This window comes from Chiloscyllium plagiosum, unplaced genomic scaffold (assembly GCF_037043375.1).
Source record: "Chiloscyllium plagiosum isolate Xiang-an unplaced genomic scaffold, Cpla_swu_hap1 HiC_scaffold_10, whole genome shotgun sequence".
In the NCBI taxonomy this organism is placed as follows: domain Eukaryota; kingdom Metazoa; phylum Chordata; class Chondrichthyes; order Orectolobiformes; family Hemiscylliidae; genus Chiloscyllium; species Chiloscyllium plagiosum.
The window spans coordinates 6,661,132-6,684,863 of record NW_028270148.1 but is presented as its reverse complement, the minus strand read 5'-3'; the positions used below and the strand labels follow the sequence as shown (position 1 = coordinate 6,684,863).

At 45.2% G+C, this 23,732-nt stretch overlaps 1 protein-coding gene across 2 annotated transcripts; it reads left to right on the top strand.

The window, feature by feature from the left end:
- Positions 1–23,473, top strand: LOC122552571 (interferon-inducible GTPase 5-like). 2 transcript variants are annotated; one of them, XM_087991043.1, is made up of 4 exons: positions 1–512; positions 14,624–14,698; positions 19,245–19,293; positions 20,428–23,473. In XM_087991043.1, exon 4 carries the CDS (start codon positions 20,434–20,436, stop codon positions 21,628–21,630), a length of 1,197 nt encoding a protein of 398 aa, XP_087847169.1. In that variant the 5' UTR covers positions 1–512; positions 14,624–14,698; positions 19,245–19,293; positions 20,428–20,433; the 3' UTR covers positions 21,631–23,473. The 2 variants fall into 2 exon arrangements, with proteins under 2 accessions (XP_087847169.1, XP_043551212.1); XM_043695277.2 differs by lacking the exon at positions 19,245–19,293.
- The last annotated feature ends 259 nt before the right edge of the window (positions 23,474–23,732 follow it).

Sequence of the window (23,732 nt, the reverse complement as noted above, 5' to 3'; positions counted from 1 at the left end):
AGAGCGGTTTGGTTTCCGTTTTACAAATCTGATTTCCAGCTTCCGTGCCTGATGAGTGTTTCCTGTTATTGGACATTGAAAGATGTTTGCGGAAGCATATCACTGGGTGTGTTCCTCATCCGCAGAGATTTTGTGCAGTCTCAGAGTTTTGAGTAGAAACAGTCAAATTGAAGAACAGAATCTTCGAGTACGGACCATCTCAGTGTCTGTTCCTGGATTTCTCCGACTTCCCATTCTTCGCCCTGTCCCCTGTCACTTTTTATCCATACATTGTCACCCCTTTCTCTGTCTTTTCATTTTGTCCTTTCCTGCCTCTGCTTTGTTCTCTCTGTCTCCATCTATCTCTGTGTCTTTTTACTCTATATTCGTCCTGTCTCTGACACAAAATCAGTCTTTCTGTGCGCGTATCTTTATGTCTACCTGCTCCTTTACCTCTTCAGAGATATTCCTTCAACAGATCTCGGGACAGCTGATCACAGATCTCCCCTGAGCCAATCCTGGTTTCCCTGAAGGTAAGTGCTGGGAGGCTGTGTCTCGGGAGGTAAATTGTTTGGGGAATGATTGTTTGGGGTGTTTGATTCTCAGCCAGAGCTCTGTCTCCACATTTAATCTTCTTACACTGAGACTTTCTGAAAGAATATCAGCCACGTCCTGAAACAGACTCGCTACCACAGCCACATCTCCTTCCTCAGCACCTGCCTACAGAACCGACTGGATTAGTGGTGCTGGAAGAGCACAGCAGTTCAGGCAGCATCCAAAGAGCAGTAAAATCGACGTTTCAGGCAAAAGCCCTTCATCAGGAATAAAGGCAGTAAGCAAGGATGCCTGCCTTGAAGAGGTTTTCCTCCTCTCTCTACAAGAATATCTCTCCACGCTTCAGGATCACTGCCTTTATTCCTGAAGAGGAAAACCTCTTCAAGGCAGGCATCCTTGCTTACTGCCTTTATTCCTGATGAAGGGCTTTTGCCTGAAATATCGATTTCACTGCTCCTTGGATGCTGCCTGAACTGCTGTGCTCTTCCAGCACCACTAATCCAGAATCTGGTTTCCAGCATCTGCAGTCATTGTTTTTACCCTACAGAACCGACTGACCCCGCATGGACTCCGGACTACATTCAGACCAACACCAATTTGGACCCAACCAGGACAACCAGTACCTGCAACAAATCTGAAGCCTCAAGCAACGGATGTCCCTCCGGATCCTCCGCCCCAATGGATCCTTCCATATCTGTCACAAATTCACCTGCACCACCACACACATCATTTACTGCATCCGCTGCACCCGATGTGGTCTCCTCTACATTGGGGAGACAGGCCGCCTACTTGCAGAACTTTTCAGAGAACACCTCTGGGACACCCACACCAACCAACCCAACCGCCCTGTGGCTGAACACTTTAACTCCCCCTCCCACTCTGCCAAGGACATGTAGGTCCTTGGCCTCCTCCATTGCCAGACCTTGGCCACACGACGGCTGGAGGAAGAGCGCCTCATCTTCCGCCTAGGAACCCTCCAACCACACGGGATGAATGTAGATTTCTCCAGCTCCCTCATTTCCCATCCCCCCCACCTATCTCAGTCCCAACCCTCGGATTCAGCAGTGCCTTCTTGACCTGCAATCTTCTTCCCAACCTCTCCGCCCCCCCCACCCCCTCTCTGGCCTATCACCCCCCCACCCTCACCTCCTTCCACCTATCGCATTCCCAACGCCCCTCCCCCAAATTCCCTCCCCCCAACTTTTATCTCAGCCCGCTTGGCACACCAGCCTTATTCCTGAAGAAGAACTTATGCCCGAAACGTCGATTCTCCTGCTCCTCAAATGCTGCCTGGCCTGCTGCGCTTTTCCAGCAACACATTTTTCAACTCTAAAAGAATATCAGGTCTGGAGAAGGCTTCTGGAGAGAGAATTAGAATTCCTACAGTGTGGAAACAGGCATTTCCGCCCAATGAGTCCGACGTTTTTTATTTCAAAAAATATACTTTATTCATAAAATAATTTGATGGTCTGTACAGTTGGTCATGCCATACATACGTAAACATTTGCATACAGAGATCAGAATTTATCATTTGTACATACAGGTCTGTACGTTTATCAATCCTATATCCATATATTTAGCTGACGCATCAGCAGAGCCCAAATGACTGCGCGGGCCCCCTGTTCTTCTTTAGGCAGGCAGATGTTACACGGTGGTCTTTCCCCACCGCGCCTTGGCGGCAGCTGCCCCAAGCTTCAGCGCGTCCCTCAACACATAGCCCTGGACCATGGAATGTCCTAATCTGCAACACTCAGTCGGGGTCAACTCCTTCAGCTGGAAGATCAGCAGGTTTCGGACCACCCAGAGAGCGTCCTTCACCGAGCTGATGATCCTCCAGGCACAGTTGATGTTCGTCTCGGTGTGCGTCCCAGGGAACAGGCCGTAGAGCACGGAGTCCCACGTCACGGCGCTGCTCGGGACGAACCTCGACAAACACCACTGCATTCCTCTCCAGACTTCCTCTGCATAGGCACATTCCAGAAGGAGGTGTGTGACAGTCTCGTCCCCCCCGCAGCCGCTTCGAGGGCAGTGTGCGGTGCGGCTGAGAGTCCGGGCGTGCATAAAGGATCTCACAGGCAGAGCCCTTCTCACCACCAGCCAAGCCATGTCTTGGTGCTTGTTGGAAAGTTCTGGCGATGAGGCATTCTGCCAAATGGCTTTGACAGTCTGCTCAGGGAACCGCTCGATAGGATCCGCCCTCTCCTTTTCCCGAAGGGTCTCAAGGACACTACGTGCTGACCACTTCCTGGACTTGTGGTCAAAAGTGTTTTTCTTCATAAACTTCTCCACGAAGGACAGGTGATACGGAATGGTCCAACTACTCGGAGCGTTCCGCGGCAGCGAGGCCAGGCCCATCCTTCGCAACACCAGGGACAGGTAGAACCTCAGTACATAGTGACACTTGGTGTTTGCGTACCGGGGATCCACGCACAGCTTGATGCAGCCACACACAAAGGTGGCCATCAGGGTGAGGGTGGCATTGCGTGTATTTTTTCCCCTGTTACCCAGACCTTTATACAGCGAGTCCCTTCGGACCCAGTCCATCTTTGATCTCCATATAAACTGGAAGATGGTCCGTGTGACTGCAGCGGCACTGGTTCTGGGTATAGGCCAGACCTGTGCTACGTATAATAACAATGACAGTGCCTCACATCTGATGACCAGGTTTTTTCCCGCGATGGAGAGCGACTGTAGCTTCCATCTGCCCAGTTTCTGCCTCACTTTGCTGATACGCTCCTCCCAAGACTTGACGCACACCCCAGCGCCCCCCCTGAACCAAATACCCAGCACCTTCAGGTGGTCGGTCCTGACGGTGAAGGGGATCGAGGATTGGTCGGCCCAGTTCCCGAAGAGCATGGCCTTGCTTTTGCCTTGATTTACCTTGGCCCCCGAAGCCCGTTTGAACTGGTCACAAATGCGCATGAGTCTGCGCACGGACAGCGGATCCAAGCAGAAAACGGTGACCACACCAACCCTCCGAAGAGTACCCTTGCACCTAACCTACACATCCCTGAACACTGTGGGCAATTTTAGCATGGCCAATTCGCCCTAACCTTTGAACTGTGGGAGGTTATCGGAGCCTCCGGAGAAAACCAGCACGGACAGGGGGAGAATGTCCAAACTCCACCCAGACAGTCACCCAAGGCTGGAATTGAAGAGAGCCTCATTGCCTCACTGAGCCACTGTGCTGCCCAAGACTGTAACATTTGTCTTTGTAACTTGGCTTCATAACTTTTCTGACCTATGGTTATCTTATGTACAGCGTGTCTCCCTGTGTCTGCGTGGGTTTCCTCCGGGTGCTCCAGTTTCTTCCCACAATCCAAAGATGTGCAGGTTAGGTGAATTGGCCATGCTAAATTGCCCGTAGTGTTAGGTGAAGGGGTAAATGTAGGGGTATGGGTCTGGGTCTGGGTGGGTTGCTCTTCGGAGGGTCGGTGTGGACTTGTTGGGCCAAAGGGCCTGTTTCCATACTGTAAGTAACCTAATCAATATATATATTGTTTTATATATATATATATAAAAAAGAGTCACAAACACAGTTCAGTTCTTTACAGTAGCATATCAAGTGAACAAACATTTCAGTTTCACATTATCCCAACAAACCAAAGACATCTCTTACACATACACGACTATATTTACATATATAGAGGTACTAGGAGAATCGGATAACAGACCCCCGTTTACCTTTAGCGAGAAGACCTTAGGCAGTATCTAAAGGAATTGTACCCAGGGATCTTGTACCTACGACGGTACTGTAAGTGATGATTTTTCAATTTTGTCACTGTACACATTTGAGTACCTATGAGAGTAAAGTTAATTTAGTTCTATTCATTCAATTAATTGATTGGTATGAGGCCAGTTTACGGCCAGCAGATTAAGCTGAAATATCTCTGACCAACCCCAGGGACACCCCTCCTCTTGCGAAATTCAGTTTAATATTTGAGGAATTGAGCCAACAAGGTTCAGATGGCCCCAAGGTTCAGCTGATATGATGTTCAAAGAGCTGGGAGTCACTTGGTGTAGCATGGACTATCAACTGGTGAAGGGTTGGTGGGAGTTGGGGATTGGATGACTTGAATCAATCCCAGTGCTCCGGCAGAGAGACCTGGATCAATCCCAGTGCTCTGGCAGTGAGATCTAGATCAGTCCCAATGCTCCAACAGTGAGACCTGGATCAATACCAGTGCTCCAGCAGTGAGACCTGGATCAGTCCCAGTGCTCCGGCAGTGAGACCTGGATCAATCCCAATACTCCAGCAGTGAGACCTGGATCAATCCCAGTGCACCGGCAGTGAGACCTGTATCAGCCCTAGTGCTCTGGCAGTGAGACCTGGATCAGTCCCAGTGCTCTGGCAGTGAGATCTAGATCAGTCCCAATGCTCCAACAGTGAGACCTGGATCAATACCAGTGCTCCAGCAGTGAGACCTGGATCAGTCCCAGTGCTCCGGCAATGAGACCTGGATCAATACCAGTGCTCCAGCCGTGAGACCTGGATCAATCCCAGTGCTCCGGCAGTGTGACCTGGATCAGCCCCAGTGCTCTGGCAGTGAGACCTGGATCAGTCCCAGTGCTTCGGCAGTGTGACCTGGATCAATGCCAGCGTTCTGGTAGTGAGACTTGGATCAGCCCCAGTGCTCGTGCAGTGAGACCCGGATCAGTCCCAGAGCTCTGGCAAGGAGACCTGGATCAGCCCCAGTGCTCGTGCAGTGAGACCCGGATCAGTCCCAGTGCTCCAGCAGTGAGACCTGGATCAGTCCCAGAGCTCTGGCAAGGAGACCTGGATCAGTCCCAGTGCTCCGGCAGTGAGACCTGGATCAATCCCAGTGCTCTGGCAATGAGACCTGGATCAATCCCAGTGCTCCGTCAGTGAGACCTGGATCAGTCCCAGTGCCCCAGCAGTGATCCTGATCAGTCACAGTGCTTCAGGAGTAAGACCTCGATCAAAGCCAGAATTCCCGCAGTGATCCGGATCAGTCCCAGTGCTCCGGCAGTGAGACCTGGATCAGCCCCAGTGCTCCGGCAATGAGACCTGGATCAGTCCCAGTGCTCCAGCAGTGAGGCCTGGATCAGTCCCAGTTCTCCGGCAGTGAGACCTGGATCAGTCCCAGTGCTCCAGCAGTGAGACCTGGATCAGCTCCAGTGCTCCAGCTGTGTGACCTGGATCAATCCCAGTACTCTGGCAGTGTGACCTGGATCAATCCCAATGTTCAGGCAGTGAGACTTCGATTGGTGCCAGTGATCCAGGAGAGAGACCTGGATCAGTCCCAGTGCTCTGGCAGTGAGACCTGGATCAATCCCAATGCTCAGGCAGTGAGACTTCGATTGGTGCCAGTGCTCCAGTAGTGAGACCTGGATCAACCCTAGTGCTCCGGCAGTGGGACCTGGCTCAGCCCCAGTGCTCCGGCAGTGAGGCCTGGATCAGTCCCAGTGCTCCGGCAGTGCGACCTGGATCAGCCCCAGTGCTCCCACGGTGAGACCTGGATTTTCCCCAGTGCTCCGGCACAGAGACCTCGATCAATCCCAGAACTCCCGCAGTGATCCCGATCAGTCCCAGTTCTCTGGGATCAAGACCTGGATCAGCCCCAGTGCTCCGGCAGTGAGGCCTGGATCAGTCCCAGTGCTCTGGCAATGAGACCTGGATCAGTCCCAGTGCTCTGGCATTGAGACCTGGATCAGTCCCAATGCTCCGGCAGTGAGACCTGGATCAGTCCCAGTGCTCTGGCAATGAGACCTGGATCAGTCTCAGTGCTCTGGCATTGAGACCTGGATCAGTCCCAATGCTCTGGCATTGAGACCTGGATCAGTCCCAGTGCTCTGGCAATGAGACCTGGATCAGTCCCAGTGCTCTGGCATTGAAACCTGGATCAGTCCCAGTGCTCCGGCAGTGAGACCTGGATCAATCCCAGTGCTCCTGCAGTGAGACCTGGATCAATCCCAGTGTTCCAGCAGTGAGACCTGGATCAATCCCAGTGCTCCTGCAGTGAGACCTGGATCAATCCCAGTGTTCCAGCAGTGTGACCTGATCAATCCCAGTGCTCCTGCAGTGAGACCTGAACAATTCCAATGCTCCGGCATTGAGACCTTGATCAATCCCTGAACTCCCAGAGTGATCCCGATCAGTCCCAGTCCTCCGGGAGCAAGACCTGGATCGGTCCCAGTGCTCCGGCAGTGAGACCTGGGTCTGCCCCAGTGCTCAGGCAGTGAGACCTGGATCAGTCCTAGTGCTCCAGCAATGATCCGGATCAGACCCAGAGCTCCAGCAGTAAGATCTGGATCTGTCCCAGTGCTCTGATAGTGAAACCTGGATCAGCCCCAGTGCTCCAGCAGTGAGACCTGGTCAATCCCAGTGCTCTAACAATGAGACCTGGATTAATTCCAGTGCTCTAGCAGTGAAACCTGGATCAATCCAGTGCTCTGGCATTGAGACCTGGATCTATCCCAGTGCTCTGACAGTGAGACCTGGATCAATCCCAGTGCTCCGGTAGGGAGACCTGGATGTATTCCAGTGCTCCGGCATTGAGACATGGATATATTCCAGTGCTCCAGCAGTGAGACATGGATCAGCTCCAGTGCTCCAGCAGTGGGACCTCAATAGATCCCAGTGCTCCGGTAATGGTTATATGTCTGCATAAAGTTATAGCAAGAGTTATAGCTGGGGGGAAAGTCAATTACAATGCGATTAGGCAAGATTTAGGATGCATAGGATGGGGAAGGAAACTGCAGGGATTGGGCACGATTGAAATGTGGAGTTTATTCAATAAACAGCTACTGCGTGTCCTTGATTTAGAACAATACAGCGAAGAACAGGCCCTTCGGCCCTCGATGTTGCGCATAGTTATGTAGCTGTCAGGCAGGGAGGAAGTGGTTGAGCGAGGGAGGCATGTTTTACTAAAGAAGTTGAATCTCTTCTCAAGAGGAAGAAAAAGGCTTATTTTAGGATGAGATATGAAAGCTCAGTTACGGCACTTGAGAGTTACATGTTATCCAGGAAAGACTTAAAGAGATAGGATCAAGGAAAACCCTAAGGCTTTCTATAGCTATATCAGAAATAAAAGAAGGACTAGATAATGATTAGGGCCAATCAAGCACAGCAGTGGGAGGTTTTGCTTGGAGTCAGAGGAGATAGGGGAAGCACTAAATGAATACTTTTCACCAGTACTGAAACTAGAAAAAGACAATCTGGTTAAGGAGAATACTGAGTTCCAGGCTGCTAGACTGAATGGGATTGAGGTTCACAAGGAGGCGGTGTTAGCAATTCTGGAAAGTGTAAAAATAGAAGAGCCCCCTGGGGCCAGATGGGAGTTATCCTATGATTCTCTGGGATGCCGGGAGGAGATTGCTTTGATCTTTATGTTGTCATTGTCTTCAGGAATAGTCTCCAGAAGATTGGAGAGTAGCAAATGTTGTCCCCTTGTTCAAGAAGGGGATTAGAGACAACCCTGGAAACTATAGACCTGTCAGCCTTACTTCAGTTGTGGGTAAAGATTTATAATCATCTAGAGATGAATAAGTTGATTAGGGATAGTTAACATGGTTTTGTGAAGGGTAGGTCGTATCTCACTAACCTTACTGAGTTCTTTGTGAAGGTGACCAAACAGGTGGATGTATTGATGTCTGCTTTGTTCCACAAATCCGGACGACACAAGTTATCTGTACAACAGCTGCAACTTTATTATCGGACAGCCGGCAAGAGATTCAAAATGTCTCCAAATTAGTCGTGTGTCTACTTGTGGTGACACTTCTCCACAAACCTCCGCTCCACGCACAGAGACAGTATATTTTATAGGGATTAAACAAAAGGTTTACCAGTGACATGGGCGATTATCATCACAAAGTTTAATGTAGGTAATTATGAATTTACAAAGCCCAATGAATATGGTTGTCCTGTAATAACATGTGAATAGTTCACAGAAACTGATTATCGTATTCTTCATGATTATGTGTTGATGGGAAGAGAGTAAGACAAAAGAGTTTTGCCTGCTGTAAATTGGGGATTCACAAACCAATGCTAATATGGAGGGGAAGTAAGACAATGGGAGCAGGAGGCAATTTAACAGGGTTGTGTTCAAGGCTATCAGTCTTGTCTGGAAGGGGCAAATCCCTCTGTCTGGGGCTACACGGGGAATCCACATGTGTGGCTCCACGAGGCTCTATTTCTGAGATACAGTCAGCCTTCCCCCTGTCTGTATTGTAAGACTACAGGCTTTTAGTTGATACTGCAGTAAGTCCTTTGGTAGTGGAATGTTTGACCCTCTGTGGCATTTTAACTTCCTCAGATAAGTGTAAAGCAGTTGATGTGGTGTATATGGATTTCAGAAGGGCGCTTAGTAAGGTTCCCCACGGTAGGCTACTATATAAAATATGAAGACATGGGATTGAGGGTGATTTAGTGGTTTCGATCAGAAATTGGCCAGCTGAAAGAAGACAGAGGGTGGTGGTTGATGGGAAATGTTCATACTGGAGTGGGGAACCGCAAGGATCTGTTTTGAGTCCACTGTTGTTTGTTATTTATATAAATGACCTGGATGAGGGCATAGAAGCTTAGCTTACTAAATTTGTGGATGACGCTAAGGTCGGTGGAGTTGTGGATAGTGTAGAAGAATGTTGTAGGTGACAGAGGGACATAGATAAGCTGCAGAGCTGGGCTGAGAGGTGGTAAATGGAGTTTAATGCAGAAAAGTGTAAAGTGATTCACTTTGGAAGGAGTAACAGGAATACAGAATACTGGGCTAGTGGTAAGATTACTGGCAGTGTAGATGAGCAGATAGACCTTGGTGTCCATGAACATAAATCCCTGAAAGTTGCCACCCAAGTTAATAGGGTTTCTAAGAAGGCATATGGTGTGTTAGCTTTTACTGATCGAAGGATTGAGTTTCAGAACCGTGAGATCATGCTGCAGCATATGGACGAGAATGGAATAATATATGTGAGATGGACTTCTGATTGGTTCCACAGGTCCGAAGGGCCTGTACTATGCTGTAACGCTGTATGTTCTGGATGTAAGTTTGCTTGCCGAGGTGAATGGTTCATTTTCAGATAATTTGTCACCATAATAGGTAACATCTTCAGGAGCTTCTGAATGAAGCACTTGTGGTCTAGCCAGCTTTCTATTTATATGTTTGAGTTTCTTAGTGTCAGTGATGTAATTTCTTGTGATGATATCATTTCCTATGGTGATGTCATTTCTTGCTCTTTTTCTCAGGGGGTAGTAAATGGGATCCAAGTCATTGTGTTTGTTGATAGAATTCCAGTTGGAATGCCATGCTTCTAGGAATTTTCGTGCATGTCGCTGTTTGGCTTGTCCTAGATGGATGTATTGTCCCAGTTGAAGTGGTGTCCTTCCTCATCGGTATGTAAGGATACAAGTGAGAGTGGGTCATGTCCTTTTGTGGCTAGTTGATGTTCATGCATCCAGGATATCTTTGCATAAAACGATAACTTAATGCAGAAGAACCATCTTTCACACCTACTGGGACTCTGGCTTCATCTCCAGGTCTGATCATGCTGACATTGCTCAGTGCTGTTGGTTTTGATGAGTTACCTATTAATATACCATATCCTGTTCTTATATTTGTCCATCAGAGCTGTTTCATTGATATCGTTGCCTTGCCTAGTCTCATTAACTTGTCTTATCGAGCACATGTATTTCTTCGACTTCATAGAATCCCAGTCTTCACGTACGTCTGATAACATAATCCCAAACCATTTGGTGAAGTGTGGAACTAGACACTAGTTGTATTTACCCAATACTGCATGAAGTATATTTGCTGCCTACCAACCACTCCGGTGTCCCGTCAGTCTCTATCAGTGCTGTAGGTACATAATTAAAGCATGCCCCTTATTAATATAATTAGCATCCTATTAACAACTTCTCAGTGGCTGATCTGTGTCGATGAAATACAAAGCCGCAGGCCTTAAAATGGGAGGGAAATCATGTGTGAGACTGTGATTGACACTGTTTGAAGAGGTGGAGAGGGGGAATATTGCACAGATTGCAAAACATCCCTGAGTCACTGCCCTGTGTTTGTGTTTGTCGTAACCATCATGTCATGGAGGCTTCATTCTTCCAAGCTGCTGTAACAGCCCAATGTTTGGAAATGAGGAACAGGGAATGATAAAGCACTGCTGTAAATATCCTAATATCTTGAACATGAGAAACATGAGCAGAAATAGGACCCCCTTGTCCAATCCACCTCCTCAACTATTTGCTAAGAGGTCACGCAGTATCTCCATCACTTTCAATTCCCTTACTTTCTCAAACTGTCAATCTCAAATTTGAAGAAATGAAGCAGCTGAGCAGCACAGTTCCTGGGAGTAGAGATTTCCAAAAATTCACAATGCTAATAAATGATAGTGTGCCCTTGTCTTCTAGGCTTTTGGGATTGGGAATAATTGACTGTCCTGGCCTTAAAGCCTTATTCAGCAGCTCCTTTAACTTGTTTCTGTGTCCTGTTCTGTTCCATTGATACTTCTGTCTGCTCTTTCAGTTGTACTTTTCATTCCCCACTAAATAAGCATTTGGTTTATTTGCATTTATTGTGTAAGGCTCTTTAACAGCCCAAAGTTCAGTAACTTGTCCTGTGCTACTGCATGTTGTTGGTTTGACCCTGTGTCCTTACTGATTTGCACAATGCAAATTGTCAGGTCCGCATCTCTAACTGTGCTATGGGGCTGCCTCACTGCACTCGCTCGGGCATTCTGAATGTTGTACTGATTTACTTGCTGTTTACTGTGAGGCTGTTCAGTTTTCATTCTTTCTCCCTGTTGTATTCTCTAATCCCTGTGTTCGGTAGCTGCTTACGTGCTGAAGTAAACCTTCCCTGTTCACACTGTGTAAATAGCTGGACCCAAGGTTTACACAGTGACTGGAGAATTTCACATCAGAGGCATGATCTAGTGTTAGGTACTGGACAGATACTTAACCTTTCAATGTTTTGTTTACAGACTTCCAACAGGCATTTAAAAAGTCCTGTGAAAGACTGTCAGCTAAAGTTGTAGCTTATGCAATTGTTGGCTGGTCATTCAGCTTAAACCACACCAGGTTAGAGTCCAACAGCTTTATTTGCAATCGTAAGCTTGTGGAGCACTGCTGCTTTGTCAGGTGGGCTCTGAAAGCTTGTGATTTCAAATAAACCTGGTTTACTATAACCTGGTGTCATGTGACTGCTGACTTAGTTCACCCCAGTCCAACACTGGCACCTTCATATCAGGTCATTCAGTCGGTTACGATATTAGCTGAGCCTTGGGAAGGAAGTGGGTGAATGGACAGGGAGTTGATGTACAAGATGGGAGTAGTGATGGTCCTGCAAGGACCTGTGATAAGCCCTCAGCTATTCACCTCTTCTTTAAACGTATACATGATCATGTAGAAAGCTACACATCAGAATATGCCAATGACCCAAACTGTGGTGCCATTTTAAGTCATGGAGATAGGAACTTTGAATTTAAAAAAAATCGTGGATTTAGTGAAAAGTGTAAATCTGAGGCAAATAGATTTTAATGTCGACAAGTGTCAGGTCAGCTATTTTGGCACTCAGCAGAATCAAGCTCATGAAAAGTTGAAATGGTGACAGTTCAGAGAGATTTGGAGACAGGCACCACACCTTCGGCAGGATTTTCCTGGTCTTGGATTGTCAATATGATCACAATGATATCTGAATTACAAATACTAAATTGCAAAGAGAGAATGTACAAAGTTGCGTGGTATTTGCTGTTTTTAGAAAGTTATAGGACTGTTTTATCCAAATTATCAAGATATCAGGGTGAACAGATAAAGAGAGACACACTCTGTGCCAACTGGAAAGACTAGGAAGACAGGCACATCCTAAACTGTGAGCCAGAACCTTTAGGATTGTCACTGGGAAACATTTCTTCGTATAGGGGGTGTAACTTTCTTACACAATGGAAACTGATGGTGAATCAGTTGTTCATTTTAAACATGAGATTAAGAGATTTTTGTGAATCACACATTCAGAGATATGAGGCAAAGTATGAGGTGCAGTATTGGTCTCCTTATCAGAGGAAAGTTTTTATTTTATTCATTCTTGGAAATGGGTATCACTGGTTGGGCAACCACATTCCTGTGGGTATGGAGTCACATGTAGGCCAGACCAGGTAAGGATGGCAGATTTCCTTCTGTAAAGTATATTAGTGAACCAGATGGTGTTTTCCTGCTGACAGTTGGTAATTGTTTCCATGATCATCTCTGACTGTTATTTTGAGACTGTTATTGAATTCAAATTCCAGCATCTGCCATATTTCGAACCCAGGTCCTCAGGACATTACTACAGTCTCTGAATTAATAGTCTAGCAATACCAACTGGGCCATTGCCAACCCTGTAGGGAATGTTGAGGGAATGCAGCAAAGATTGATTCCTGGGATGGCAGGACTGACACACGAGGAGATGTTGAATCGATAGGATTGCATTCACTGGTGTTTGGAAGAATGAGGGGGGAGGGAATCTCCTAGAAGCCTATAAAATTCTAACAGGGCTAAACAAGTTAGATACAGGAAAGGTGTTCCCAATGACCGGGGAGCCCAGAACCAAGGGTCACAGACTGAAGCTACAGCGTAAACTAGTTGGGATTGAGATGAGGAGAAATGTCTTCATCCAGGGAGTGGGGAGACTGTGGGATTCTTTGCCACAAGGAGCAGGTGAAACCAAAGCATTGAATGATTTCAAGAAGGAGTTAGATATAGCGCTTGGGCCTAAAGGGATTAAAGGATCTGGGGGAAAGGCAGGAACAGGTGTCAGAGAACTATCCAATTTATAATTAATTTAGGCAGAAGTGGGTACTGCAGATGCTGGAGGTTAGAGTCTAGATTAGAGTGGTGCTGGAAAAGTGTAGCAGGTCAGGCAGCATCCGAGAAGCTGGAAAATCCACGTTTTGGGCAAAAGCCCTTTATCAGGAATATATTATTATAAATAAAGCCCGTACACATTTCTTGTGAAATCAACAAATACTGGTTTGTTTAATGATATCGTGGGAAGAGAGATTGACCGCAGGTATGCAAAATGGACATTTTGCACAGCTGAGTCAAAACACTCTTCCTGGAGCTTCAGGAACAGTCAGTTCTTACAGGGTTACAGGAGATCGATGTTAATTACAGGACAATACAATTTCAATCACAGTTAGAGTCATAGAAATGTACAGCATGGAAACAGACCCTTCGGTCCAACCCGTCCATGCCGACCAGTTTTCCCAACCAAACCTAGTCCCACCTGCCAGCACATGGCCCAAATCCCTCCAAACCCTTCCTATTCATATACCCATCCAAATGCCAATTAAATGTTGCAATTGTACCAGCCTCCACCACATCCTCTGGCAGCTCATTCCATACAAGTACCACCCTTTGCATGAAAGGTTGCCCCTCAGGTCTCTTTTATATCTTTCCCCTCTCACCATAAACCTATGCCCTCTAGTTCTGGAATCCCCAACCCCAGGGAAAAGACTTTGTCTATTTATCTTATCCATGTCCCTCATAATTTTGTAAACTTCTATAAGGTCACCCCTTAGCTCCGCGCTCCAGGGAAAACAGCCCCAGCCTGTTCAGTCTCTCCCTGTAGCTCAGATCCTTCAACCCTGGCAACATCCTTGTAACTCTTTTCTGAACCCTTTCAAGTTTCACAGCATCTTTCCGATAGTAAGGAGACCAGAATTGCACGCAATATTCCAACAGTGGCCTAACCAATGTCCTGTATAGCCGCAACATGACCTCCCAACTCCTGTACTCAATACTCTGACCAATAAAGGAAAGCATACCAAACGCCATCTTCACTATCCTATTTACCCGTGACTCCACTTTCAAGGAGCTATGAACCTGCACTCCAAGGTCTCTTTGTTCAGCAACACTCCCTAGGACCTTACCATTAAGTGTATAAGTCCTGCTAAGATTTGCTTTCCCAAAATGCAGCACCTCGCATTTATCTGAATTAAACTCCATCTGCCACTCCTCAGCCCATTGGCCCATCTGGTCCAGATCCTGTTGTAATCTGAGGTAACCCTCTTCGCTGTCCACTACACCTCCAATTTTGGTGTCATCTGCAAACTTACTAACTGTACCTCTTATGTACCTTTAAATCTTCAGAGATATTCTGTCAACAGATTTTGGGACAGCTTGAGTTCACTGGTCTCTCCTGAGCCAATTCTGGTTTCCCTGAAGGTAAGTACCAGGACCGGAGGGTGGGGGGGTATGTCGGGAGGTAAGTTGTTCGGGGAATGATTGTCTGTATTGTTTCATTCCCAGCCAGATCTTTCAGTCTCCGCATTCAATCCTCAATCTTGTTACATTGAGACTTTCTGAAAGAATATCGGGTATAGAGAGGTACGTTTATGATGTGAGGCCTGTTTACAGCAGCTAAAGGATCTATAACTAACCCCAGGGACACCCTTTCCCTCCCCGTGTTCAGGTCAATGCTTGAGGAATTGTGCCAAAGTGATTCTGAAGGTCCTGAGGTTCAGCTGGTGCTATGTTCAATGAGCTGGGGATCTCTAGAACAAAGAACAGTACAGCACAGGAACCGGCCCTACAGTCCACAAAGTTGTTCCGAACATGATGCCAAACTAAACTAATCCCTTCTGCCTGGTCTTGGTCCATATCCCTCCATTCCTTACATATTCATGTGCTTGTCTAACAGCCCCTGAATTGCCCCTAGTGTATTCACCTCCACCACCAGCCCTGACTGTGCATTCCAGACTCCTAACTGTCTCTGTAAGTAAACATTTGTCCCTCATGTCTCCTTTGAACTTTCTCAGGAAGACCAGAGAGGAATAAGACACGGAGATAGATAAAGACAGAGAGAATGAAGCAGAGACAGGAAAACAAGGCAGGAAAGACAGAAGAAAAGACACAGAAAAAGATGTTAGCAAGAAGATAGAGTGACAGGGAGAAGAATGAGAAGTCGGAGAAATCCCGGAACAGACACTGAGAAACGCATGCCTCCCAGTTTTAATAATCCCTTACTGATTAAAAATGTCTATCTCGGCCTTCAATGTATTTAATGACTCAGCTTCAATATTCCTCTGTGGTACAGAATTCCCCCAAGTACACTACCGTCAGCAAACACAAAAATATTCCTCTCCATTTCTGTCTAAAACAGGCAACTTCTAATTCTGAGTCCTGAACTCGCTCACAGGGGGGAAAAGAACACACCAACCCTATCAAATCTCCAGAGAATCTTTTATGTTTCAATAAGGTCACCCTCCAATTTTCTAAACTTCATTGAGTATGGACCTGACATACTCAACCCTTCCTCATAAAACAGGCTCTCCATTTCAGAGATCAATTTAGAAAATCTTCTCTACACTGCCTCCTATGCCAATATATCTTCCCTTCAATAAGGGGACCTGTTCACAGTATTTCAGATGTGATCTGACACATGCTTTGCATTATTTTAGCAGCATCTCTCTATGTTAATACTCCATTCCTTTTGAAACAGTCTATTTCCCCTCTCTATTACCCACTTAACTTCTATGTCAGCTTTTTTTAATTCATGCATAAGGATAAATCCCTCTCTGCCACAACTTTCTGCAGCTTTTTATAAAAGGGTATAAGAATGAGGAACCAGAGTAGGCTCGAGCTTGCTCTGCCAAATGATATGAGCACAGCTGACCTCATTGTAGCCTCAACTCCACTTTCCTACCTGCAATCCATAACCCTTTGACCCACTACTCATTCAAGATCTGTCTTTCCTATTTAAACTTACTCAATGTGCCAGCATCCATCTGTGCAGCAGCGAATTCCACAGATTCATGATCCTTTGCGAAAAGTAATTTCTTCTCATCTGTTTTAAATCTGCAACCCCTTACCTTAACACCATGACCTTTCATTCTAGATTGCCCATGAAGATACATCCTGTAAGTATCTTCTATCTCAATCTCCTTTAGCATCTTATATCCATCAATTAGATCTCTGCTCAGCATTCTTAACTCTGAACAGTGTAGCCCTAAACTGCTTGATCTTCCATCAGAAGGCAAACCCCTGGAATCAACTCAGTGAATATCCTCTGAACTTCCTCCAGTAAAACTACATCCCTCCACAAAGAAGGGAACCAAAAATTACATGCAATACTCCAGGTGCTGTCTCTCTAATGCTTTGTACAGTTGCAGCAATACTTCCCTACTCTTTTCCTTGAGCAATAAATGCCAACATTTCATTTGCCTTCCCTATTACCTGCTGTTTCCTGCACACCGCTTTTCTGTCATTCATACAAAAGGACACTGAGACCTCTCTGCACTGAAGCACTCTGATATCTCTCTCCATTTTGAAAATAAGTTGCTTTTCCATTCTGCCAAACAAATTAGACAACCTCATCTTTATCCATGTTAAACTTCAGCTGCCAAATTTTGGTCCATTCATTTATTAATATCTTCTATCTTCTTTGTAACTAGGTGTCACATGGACCACCAACCACTGGTTGGTGGGTGGTGGGGAGTGGATAAGTGTCGTTTTACCAGTGACTGCTACAAGGCTTGATTTATACCAGCATTGCAGGAGTTTCCCTCCCACTCCAGGGTGGTACACCCAATGGTCTTCCCATAGTTTTGATCCCGGCTGATACGAATACTAAACAAGTCAGATCTCCAAATGAAAACTGGCTGGAACGTTTTTGCAGTTAATTACTGTGCTGGTTAGTCGTTGCAATATATTCAGATGAGATTAACAACAGAACAGAAATATTTCACACACAAGAAGAAATGCAAGAAAAATAAAGCCACATAGAAGGAGGGAGGAATCAGACCAAAAGATCTTAAAGCAAACATCCAAATGGAGTTTCATCCTTTACCCTAACATTATCTGTTCATGAGACACAGAGACACATTCCTATCTCAGCACACCATATCTGCTCAACTGACTCTTTCCAGTTTCTTTCTCCTCAAGAGTGGACATATTTCTGCAATTCTTTCCCAAGATCAGGAGAATAAACCATTTATTAATCTGTTGGTGTAAACATTTCCACCTCTAACAACTTGTAGTTTTCGATTAAAGCTCTCCTGACCTGGAATCTCCACAGACTGGAATCAACATCTGCTGGGTTGACTGATGCCCTGAAATGAGCTGAATTACTTTGTTGGCCTGCTCAGATTGAATTTATTCTCCTACAAACTGAACTCTGGGTCGTTTCAACCTTCTGTTCTGTAAAGATCACAACATCTTATTTTAGTTTAGTATTGATTATGAGTTGAATTGGGACAAGGATTCTTGTCCAGTTAAGGACCGAGGAAGGTGTTGCTATCCCTTGAGAAAGCTACTTAGTGAAACTCATTACAAGCTGTGTTTCCAGTGTTTCTTTGACAGCAGTGCTAGAAGATTGTGTTAGATGTTAGAGTTCCAGATGTATAATGTGAGATCTGACCAGCAACAAGCCGCTGATTAGTTTGTCCAGCCATGACCAATTTTGGATGCCAGAGGTCATCTACCTAATGCCAACTCTGTGCTTCCTTCCTGGGTAGTTGATGAGTTGGGAGACAGCGGTGAATGTTTCTGTGGGAAGCCCTCTGACAAGGAGGTTTCTCTCTCCCTCTCTGGTAAAACCAGAAGCTGAACGTTGGAAGTCATTGTGAGCTCTTGCTATTATGTTACCATGTGGAACAGTCACTCCGTGTGCCCTGTGAAAATATGAAGGAAGCTGAGGAAAGGATCAGCGAACTGAAGGATTTGGGAAAAAAATGGACCACCCACTGTTTGGGAAAAGATCCATGTTGTTCAGCGTGGAGGGGACCGATAGAGAACCTTTGTTTTTTGGATGTGTAATGTGAGGCCCATTCTCTCCCAGTTGTTGGTGAATGTGTTGACAATAGTTTGTAGGCTGGCCTTGCGAGTTTGCTCACACGTGGGCAGTGTTAGTGTACTGCAGCTCAATGACAGAGGCTCGGCTCTTCCTGGATCTGGCCTGGAGGTGTCCAAAGTTGAACAATTTCCTGCTCACTCTGCAGAACAACTTTATTTTTTCCTACATTATACTGTTTGCCAACATTTTGTCCACTTATAGTATGTATCAATATCTCTCTGTAAAAGGTGAGTATCCCTCCCACAACCTGCCTTTCCAGTTGTTTTGTTGCCAAATTTGGCTGCAGTCCATTCACTTCATTCCTCCCTGTCATTGATATACAATGTAAACGGTTGCAGTCCCAGCGCAGATCCCTGTGGAATCTTGCAGAAACACCTGTCTGTTCCCTTCATGATTGAATCTGCTATGACACAGCCTTCCCACACTTTCTCCTCCTTCCCCGCAGTTGTCACTTTATCATCATCAAGAGATAGGAGCACAGGTCATTTCTCCACTTTGATAGAAGCTTCCAGCTGTGGGAGTTTGAGTTTCTATTGAGGGCAGAGAAGTTGTTATAAATAAATAAATTAAAAGATTAGCTAAGTTAAAGGTGGAAAAAAGATCAAGTTCAGGGAGACTGCAAGCAAAACACTTGAATAGGTCTTCAGCAGAACTGGTTTTGTGCTTCTTCCTGGATTTTGGAAGTTGTTAGAATTGAGAGTAGAGTCTGAATTTTCGGAACTTGGCTGAGGTAACATCAATCTTTTCAAAAGGACTTCAGAGAAACTCCAGTGGATTGAGCTTAGCCTTTGCTGTGGAGTAGAAATGTCTTGAAAGAAATGCTAAAGATGCATTCAGGAGCATTGACCCTGGTAAGAAAATGTCATGGTGCATTTGTGGAAGAGACCTCTTAAACAAGATTTTTCTGAATTGTTCTAGCACCTTTTTCCAGGATTTAGAAGCAGAGCAGAGACAATGGAGCAACAAGGTAAAATTGACTTCAGGGATCTGAATGTGGGAGAAGGAGGCAATGAGATTGTTGGGGAGGAGGGTGGGATTGAAACTTGGAATGAGCTGCTTGTTCAGGGGCACACTGGGTCATCCCTTCCACTGCACTGGTAAATGGTACATGAAATAAAATGATTCGGGCCAATGAAGGCCTTTCAGCCCATTAAATGTCTATCATTTTACAGCTCAATCATAATGATTCCAAACAGACAGTATAGATCCCATAACTAGTTCTGGTTCGGATTTATTTGAGTGATTGTGTGCAGTCTGTCATGGACCAGGTGATACCCCCTCAGAACATTTCAAGTAAGCAGCCCAGACCCTAACTTTGATCATTGTTTTAAGCAGGTGTAATGCGGATATTCCAGGAGGGTTGCAGTTGGTCAAACCACATAATTTTAAACAAAACAGAACTTAATTACAAGATTACTGAATGAAACACAAACAAAAGTGAACAGAATACAGAATAACTTAACCGATCTGAAAACCAAACAGATTATCCCAACTTAATGATGCTGTTCCCAATACTTGCAAAAATCCCCATAAACACCTCTTGGCTCAAAAGGTAAAATCAAACACAGGGTCTTTACAGGAGAGAAGTCAGGGAGAGAGATGGTCAGAGTGGACCTACTTCTTTGGGGTCCAGCAGCTTTTTTCAACTCTACTCTGCTAAAACCAAACCAAACTAGAGAGAAGCAGAGCTAGGAGAACTGGCCACTCTCCTTTCATTGTACTAGTGTTTTTTTTTAACGTGAAAGTCTTTTGCCTGAGGCAGTATCTGTTAGCTGTCATCAAACTGGCCCGAAAACCCATCCAAGCCTGCATCTGTTTCCTTTAAGACCTCCTGAAAAAAAAAGCCAAGGACACCATAAATAAGCTTGTTAAAGGGGCAGCACGGTCACAAGTTCAACTGAACCCAATGCTTTTGACCCACCTTAGACTTGTCTTAGACTTCATTATCAAACATTTTGTTTTATTTTTAGCAGCTTCTCTATCCTTTAGTCGATGCTGTAAAATGACAGATATATGATGGGCTAAATGGCCTGCTTTTCTTCTCAGTATTAGATGGTATCAATAATTTATAATGTGGACACAACATTGCTTTTACTTTCAGGTATCGATGGCTGATATTGGATCCTTTGCAAGGTATAATTCAACAGATGTTGAACATCTGATAAACATATATCATCATGGTGGATTGTCAGCTCTTCAATCAAAGATAGAGAAAATATCCAACACATTTAAAAATGTGAAGATTAATATTGCAGTGATGGGTGCATCGGGTGTAGGGAAATCCACTTTAGTCAATGCACTGAGAGGCGTGGATAACAATGATGAAGATGCAGCTCCCATTGATATTGTAGAAAGCACAATGGAGCCCAAATGCTACACACATCCCACTGTACCCAATGTGATATACTGGGACACCCCTGGAGTCGGCTCACTCAAGGTTAAAGTTAACATGTTCCTCAAAGGTATCAGGTTTGCAGATTTTGACTTTGGTTTGCTTGTTAGTGATCACCGCTTCAGAGAAGAAGATGAAATCCTGGTCAAAGTGATGAAGAAGGCAGGTAAACCACTCTTCTTTGTGCGCTCGAAGATCGACCAGTCTCTCTGGTCTGAGAGAAAGAAACCTGGTTACAGCGAAGAGCAAGTATTTCAGAAAATCAGGGATTATTGTTCCAGCTCATTGGCCCAAATGGGTATGAAAGACGAACGTGTCTTTCTCATATCATGTGAACATCTGGATAAGTATGAATTCCCTGAATTGCGCAGTGCAGTGGATGCTATCCTACCAGAAACAAAGAGGAATGTGTTTTTGTTCTCTCTACCAAACAGATCCATAGATGTTATCAAAAAGAAACAAAAAGGCCTGAAGATATTCATCCATGGGGTTGTTGCAGCCTCTGCAGGCTGTGGTGCCATTCCAATTCCAGGGCTATCCCTAGCCTGTGACCTAGCCCTGATTACCTCAGCACTGCTGTTCATGCATAACGTTCTGGGTCTGAATACCTCCGCGATTAAAAAGCTGGCTAAGTCCTTGGGAAAATCTGTGAGTGAGCTGCGAGCTAACACCAATGACACATGGATTTTTGAAGAGATTAATCCAAACCTGGTGAAGATGTTGCTCATGCGGAATACCACCATGTTGCTTCTAACAGCAGCCGAACCAGTCCTGGACTTTGTCCCAGTCTTTGGCACAATCTTTGGGGTAACCTCATCTGCTTATGTAACCTACACTGTCCTGACTCAGGCACTGCAAGACATGGTGAACGCTGCAAAAACAGTCCTAATGAATGCCCATGACCTTGCTTAAATCATCAGCACCTGATGAGGGAAAACAGGAATACACAAGACTACAGCTTGTTGCAAATATATTGCAGCTAATCTTCATGCTCAGTCCCCGCTCCTCATCATCCTAAGTTTACGTTCCTCATCATCCCAAGTGCTTGCTCCTCAGAAATGGAGACACAGAATACTGCAAAGATTATGGACCCTGACAACATTTCACCAGTAGTACTGAAGACTTGTTTAATGTTATCCATATTTTGGTTAACAGATGGCAAGTGGCATTTGCTTCACACAAGCCAAGCAATGAAACAATCTAACCAGTATCTCTTGACATTCAATGACATTATCATTACTGAATCGCCCACTATCAATGTCTTGGAAGTTGGCATTGACCAGAAAAGGAACTGTTTTGTCAAATAAACACAGTGGCTACAAGAGCAGGTCAGAGACTGGGAATACTGTGGCAAGTAACTCCCCTCCTGACTCCCCGAAGTCTGTCCACCATCTATAAGGCACAAGTCAGGAGTGTGATGGAATACTTCCCACTTGCCCTGGATGGGGCAGCTCCAATAACACTGAAGAAACTTGACACCATCCAGGACAAAGCAGCCCACTTGATTGGCACCAAATCCACAACCATCCCCCCTCCATCACGGGTGCTCAGTAGCAGGAGTGTGTACTATCTACAAGATACACCAAAGAAATTTGTCTTGATCTTTTAGACAGCACCTTCCAAACCCATAATCACTTCCATCTAGAAGGTTAAGGGCAGCAGATACATAGGAACACCATCCCCCCGCAAGTTCCCCTCCAACCCACTCACCGTCGTTAATTGGAAATATATCACCCTTCTTTCTCTTTCGCTGGATCAAAATCTTGGAATTCCCTCCCTAATGACATTGGGGGTCTACCTATAGTGGCTGGACTGCAGCATTTCAAGAAGGCAACTCACCACCATCTTCTCAAGTGGCAGCTAGGGACAGGCAATAAATGCTGGATCCAGCTAGTGACACCCATGTCTCATGAGTGAACATGAAACGAATCATTGTGTTAAATTGGTACTCACTGTTCTGGGTCTTTGTTATTCCTTGCTCTTAGCCTCTGTCATGTACTGTCATTGATGTCTTGATATTACAGACTGATGTAACAGTCCTGCATTAATTCTGTATCGATGTGCTAACTACAGGTTGTTGTGCTATAATGCATGTTTCGTTAACATGGATTCGCTCTAACATGATTGATGAATTGGGATTGCTGTTTCCAAAGTGCAAACTTTTAAAGCGTGTATTGGTTATAATGCAATTCTGGCCCCATTAGTTTAAATGGTGCTGCTATTACACAATTTTCTTATAACAGGATCATATGAATAGAACTACCACGTCATATCAGAATTGACTGTACTTTAATTGGCTGTGGTCCATTTAAAATAGAAAGCCAATACAGCTTGAGGTTCTCAAACTCCACCCCAGTATCTGTGGAATTCAAACAGAGGGGAAGCTACTGTGGATAGTTAATTTAGCAGAAATATTTTAATGGATTTTATATTCTTCAACAGTGCATTCTTTTCTGGTATCAATTTTTAAGATATGTTTTATGCATAAAAGACATGAGCAATAGTTTCCTCACAGTCTGTGCATGCAGAATATATGTATTTGCTGGACTGCCTGGTTTACTGCTGCATGGTCATTCTCTATAATCCTCCATACAGACCCATATATATTCACATCCTCATTCACAATGTCAAGTTGTACCAGAGCTCCTGCTTTTTCAGCTTTTGCAATAACCCTCCTGCTTCTTCTGTTAAGAGTGTAATGTGGTAATGTGGTGTAAGGTTGAACCAATATTAAAGTTCAAACACAACAAACCAACAGCTGCTCTCTGTTCTCTTCAATCACCTTTACCAGATCACTCTGTCAATGAGTCAGAGTGAAAGAGAAACTTATTGACCTACAGCTAATGACTCTCCAGTGGAATGAAATTACTGGAGATGGTTTTCCAAGTAAATCGTCCAAAGGAACATAGAAACTAGGAAGAAGAGTAAGCCATTCAGCCCTCCAAACCTGCTACATCATTCAATATGATCACCACGGATCATCCAACTCAGTTTCCTGTTCCCACTTTCTCCCT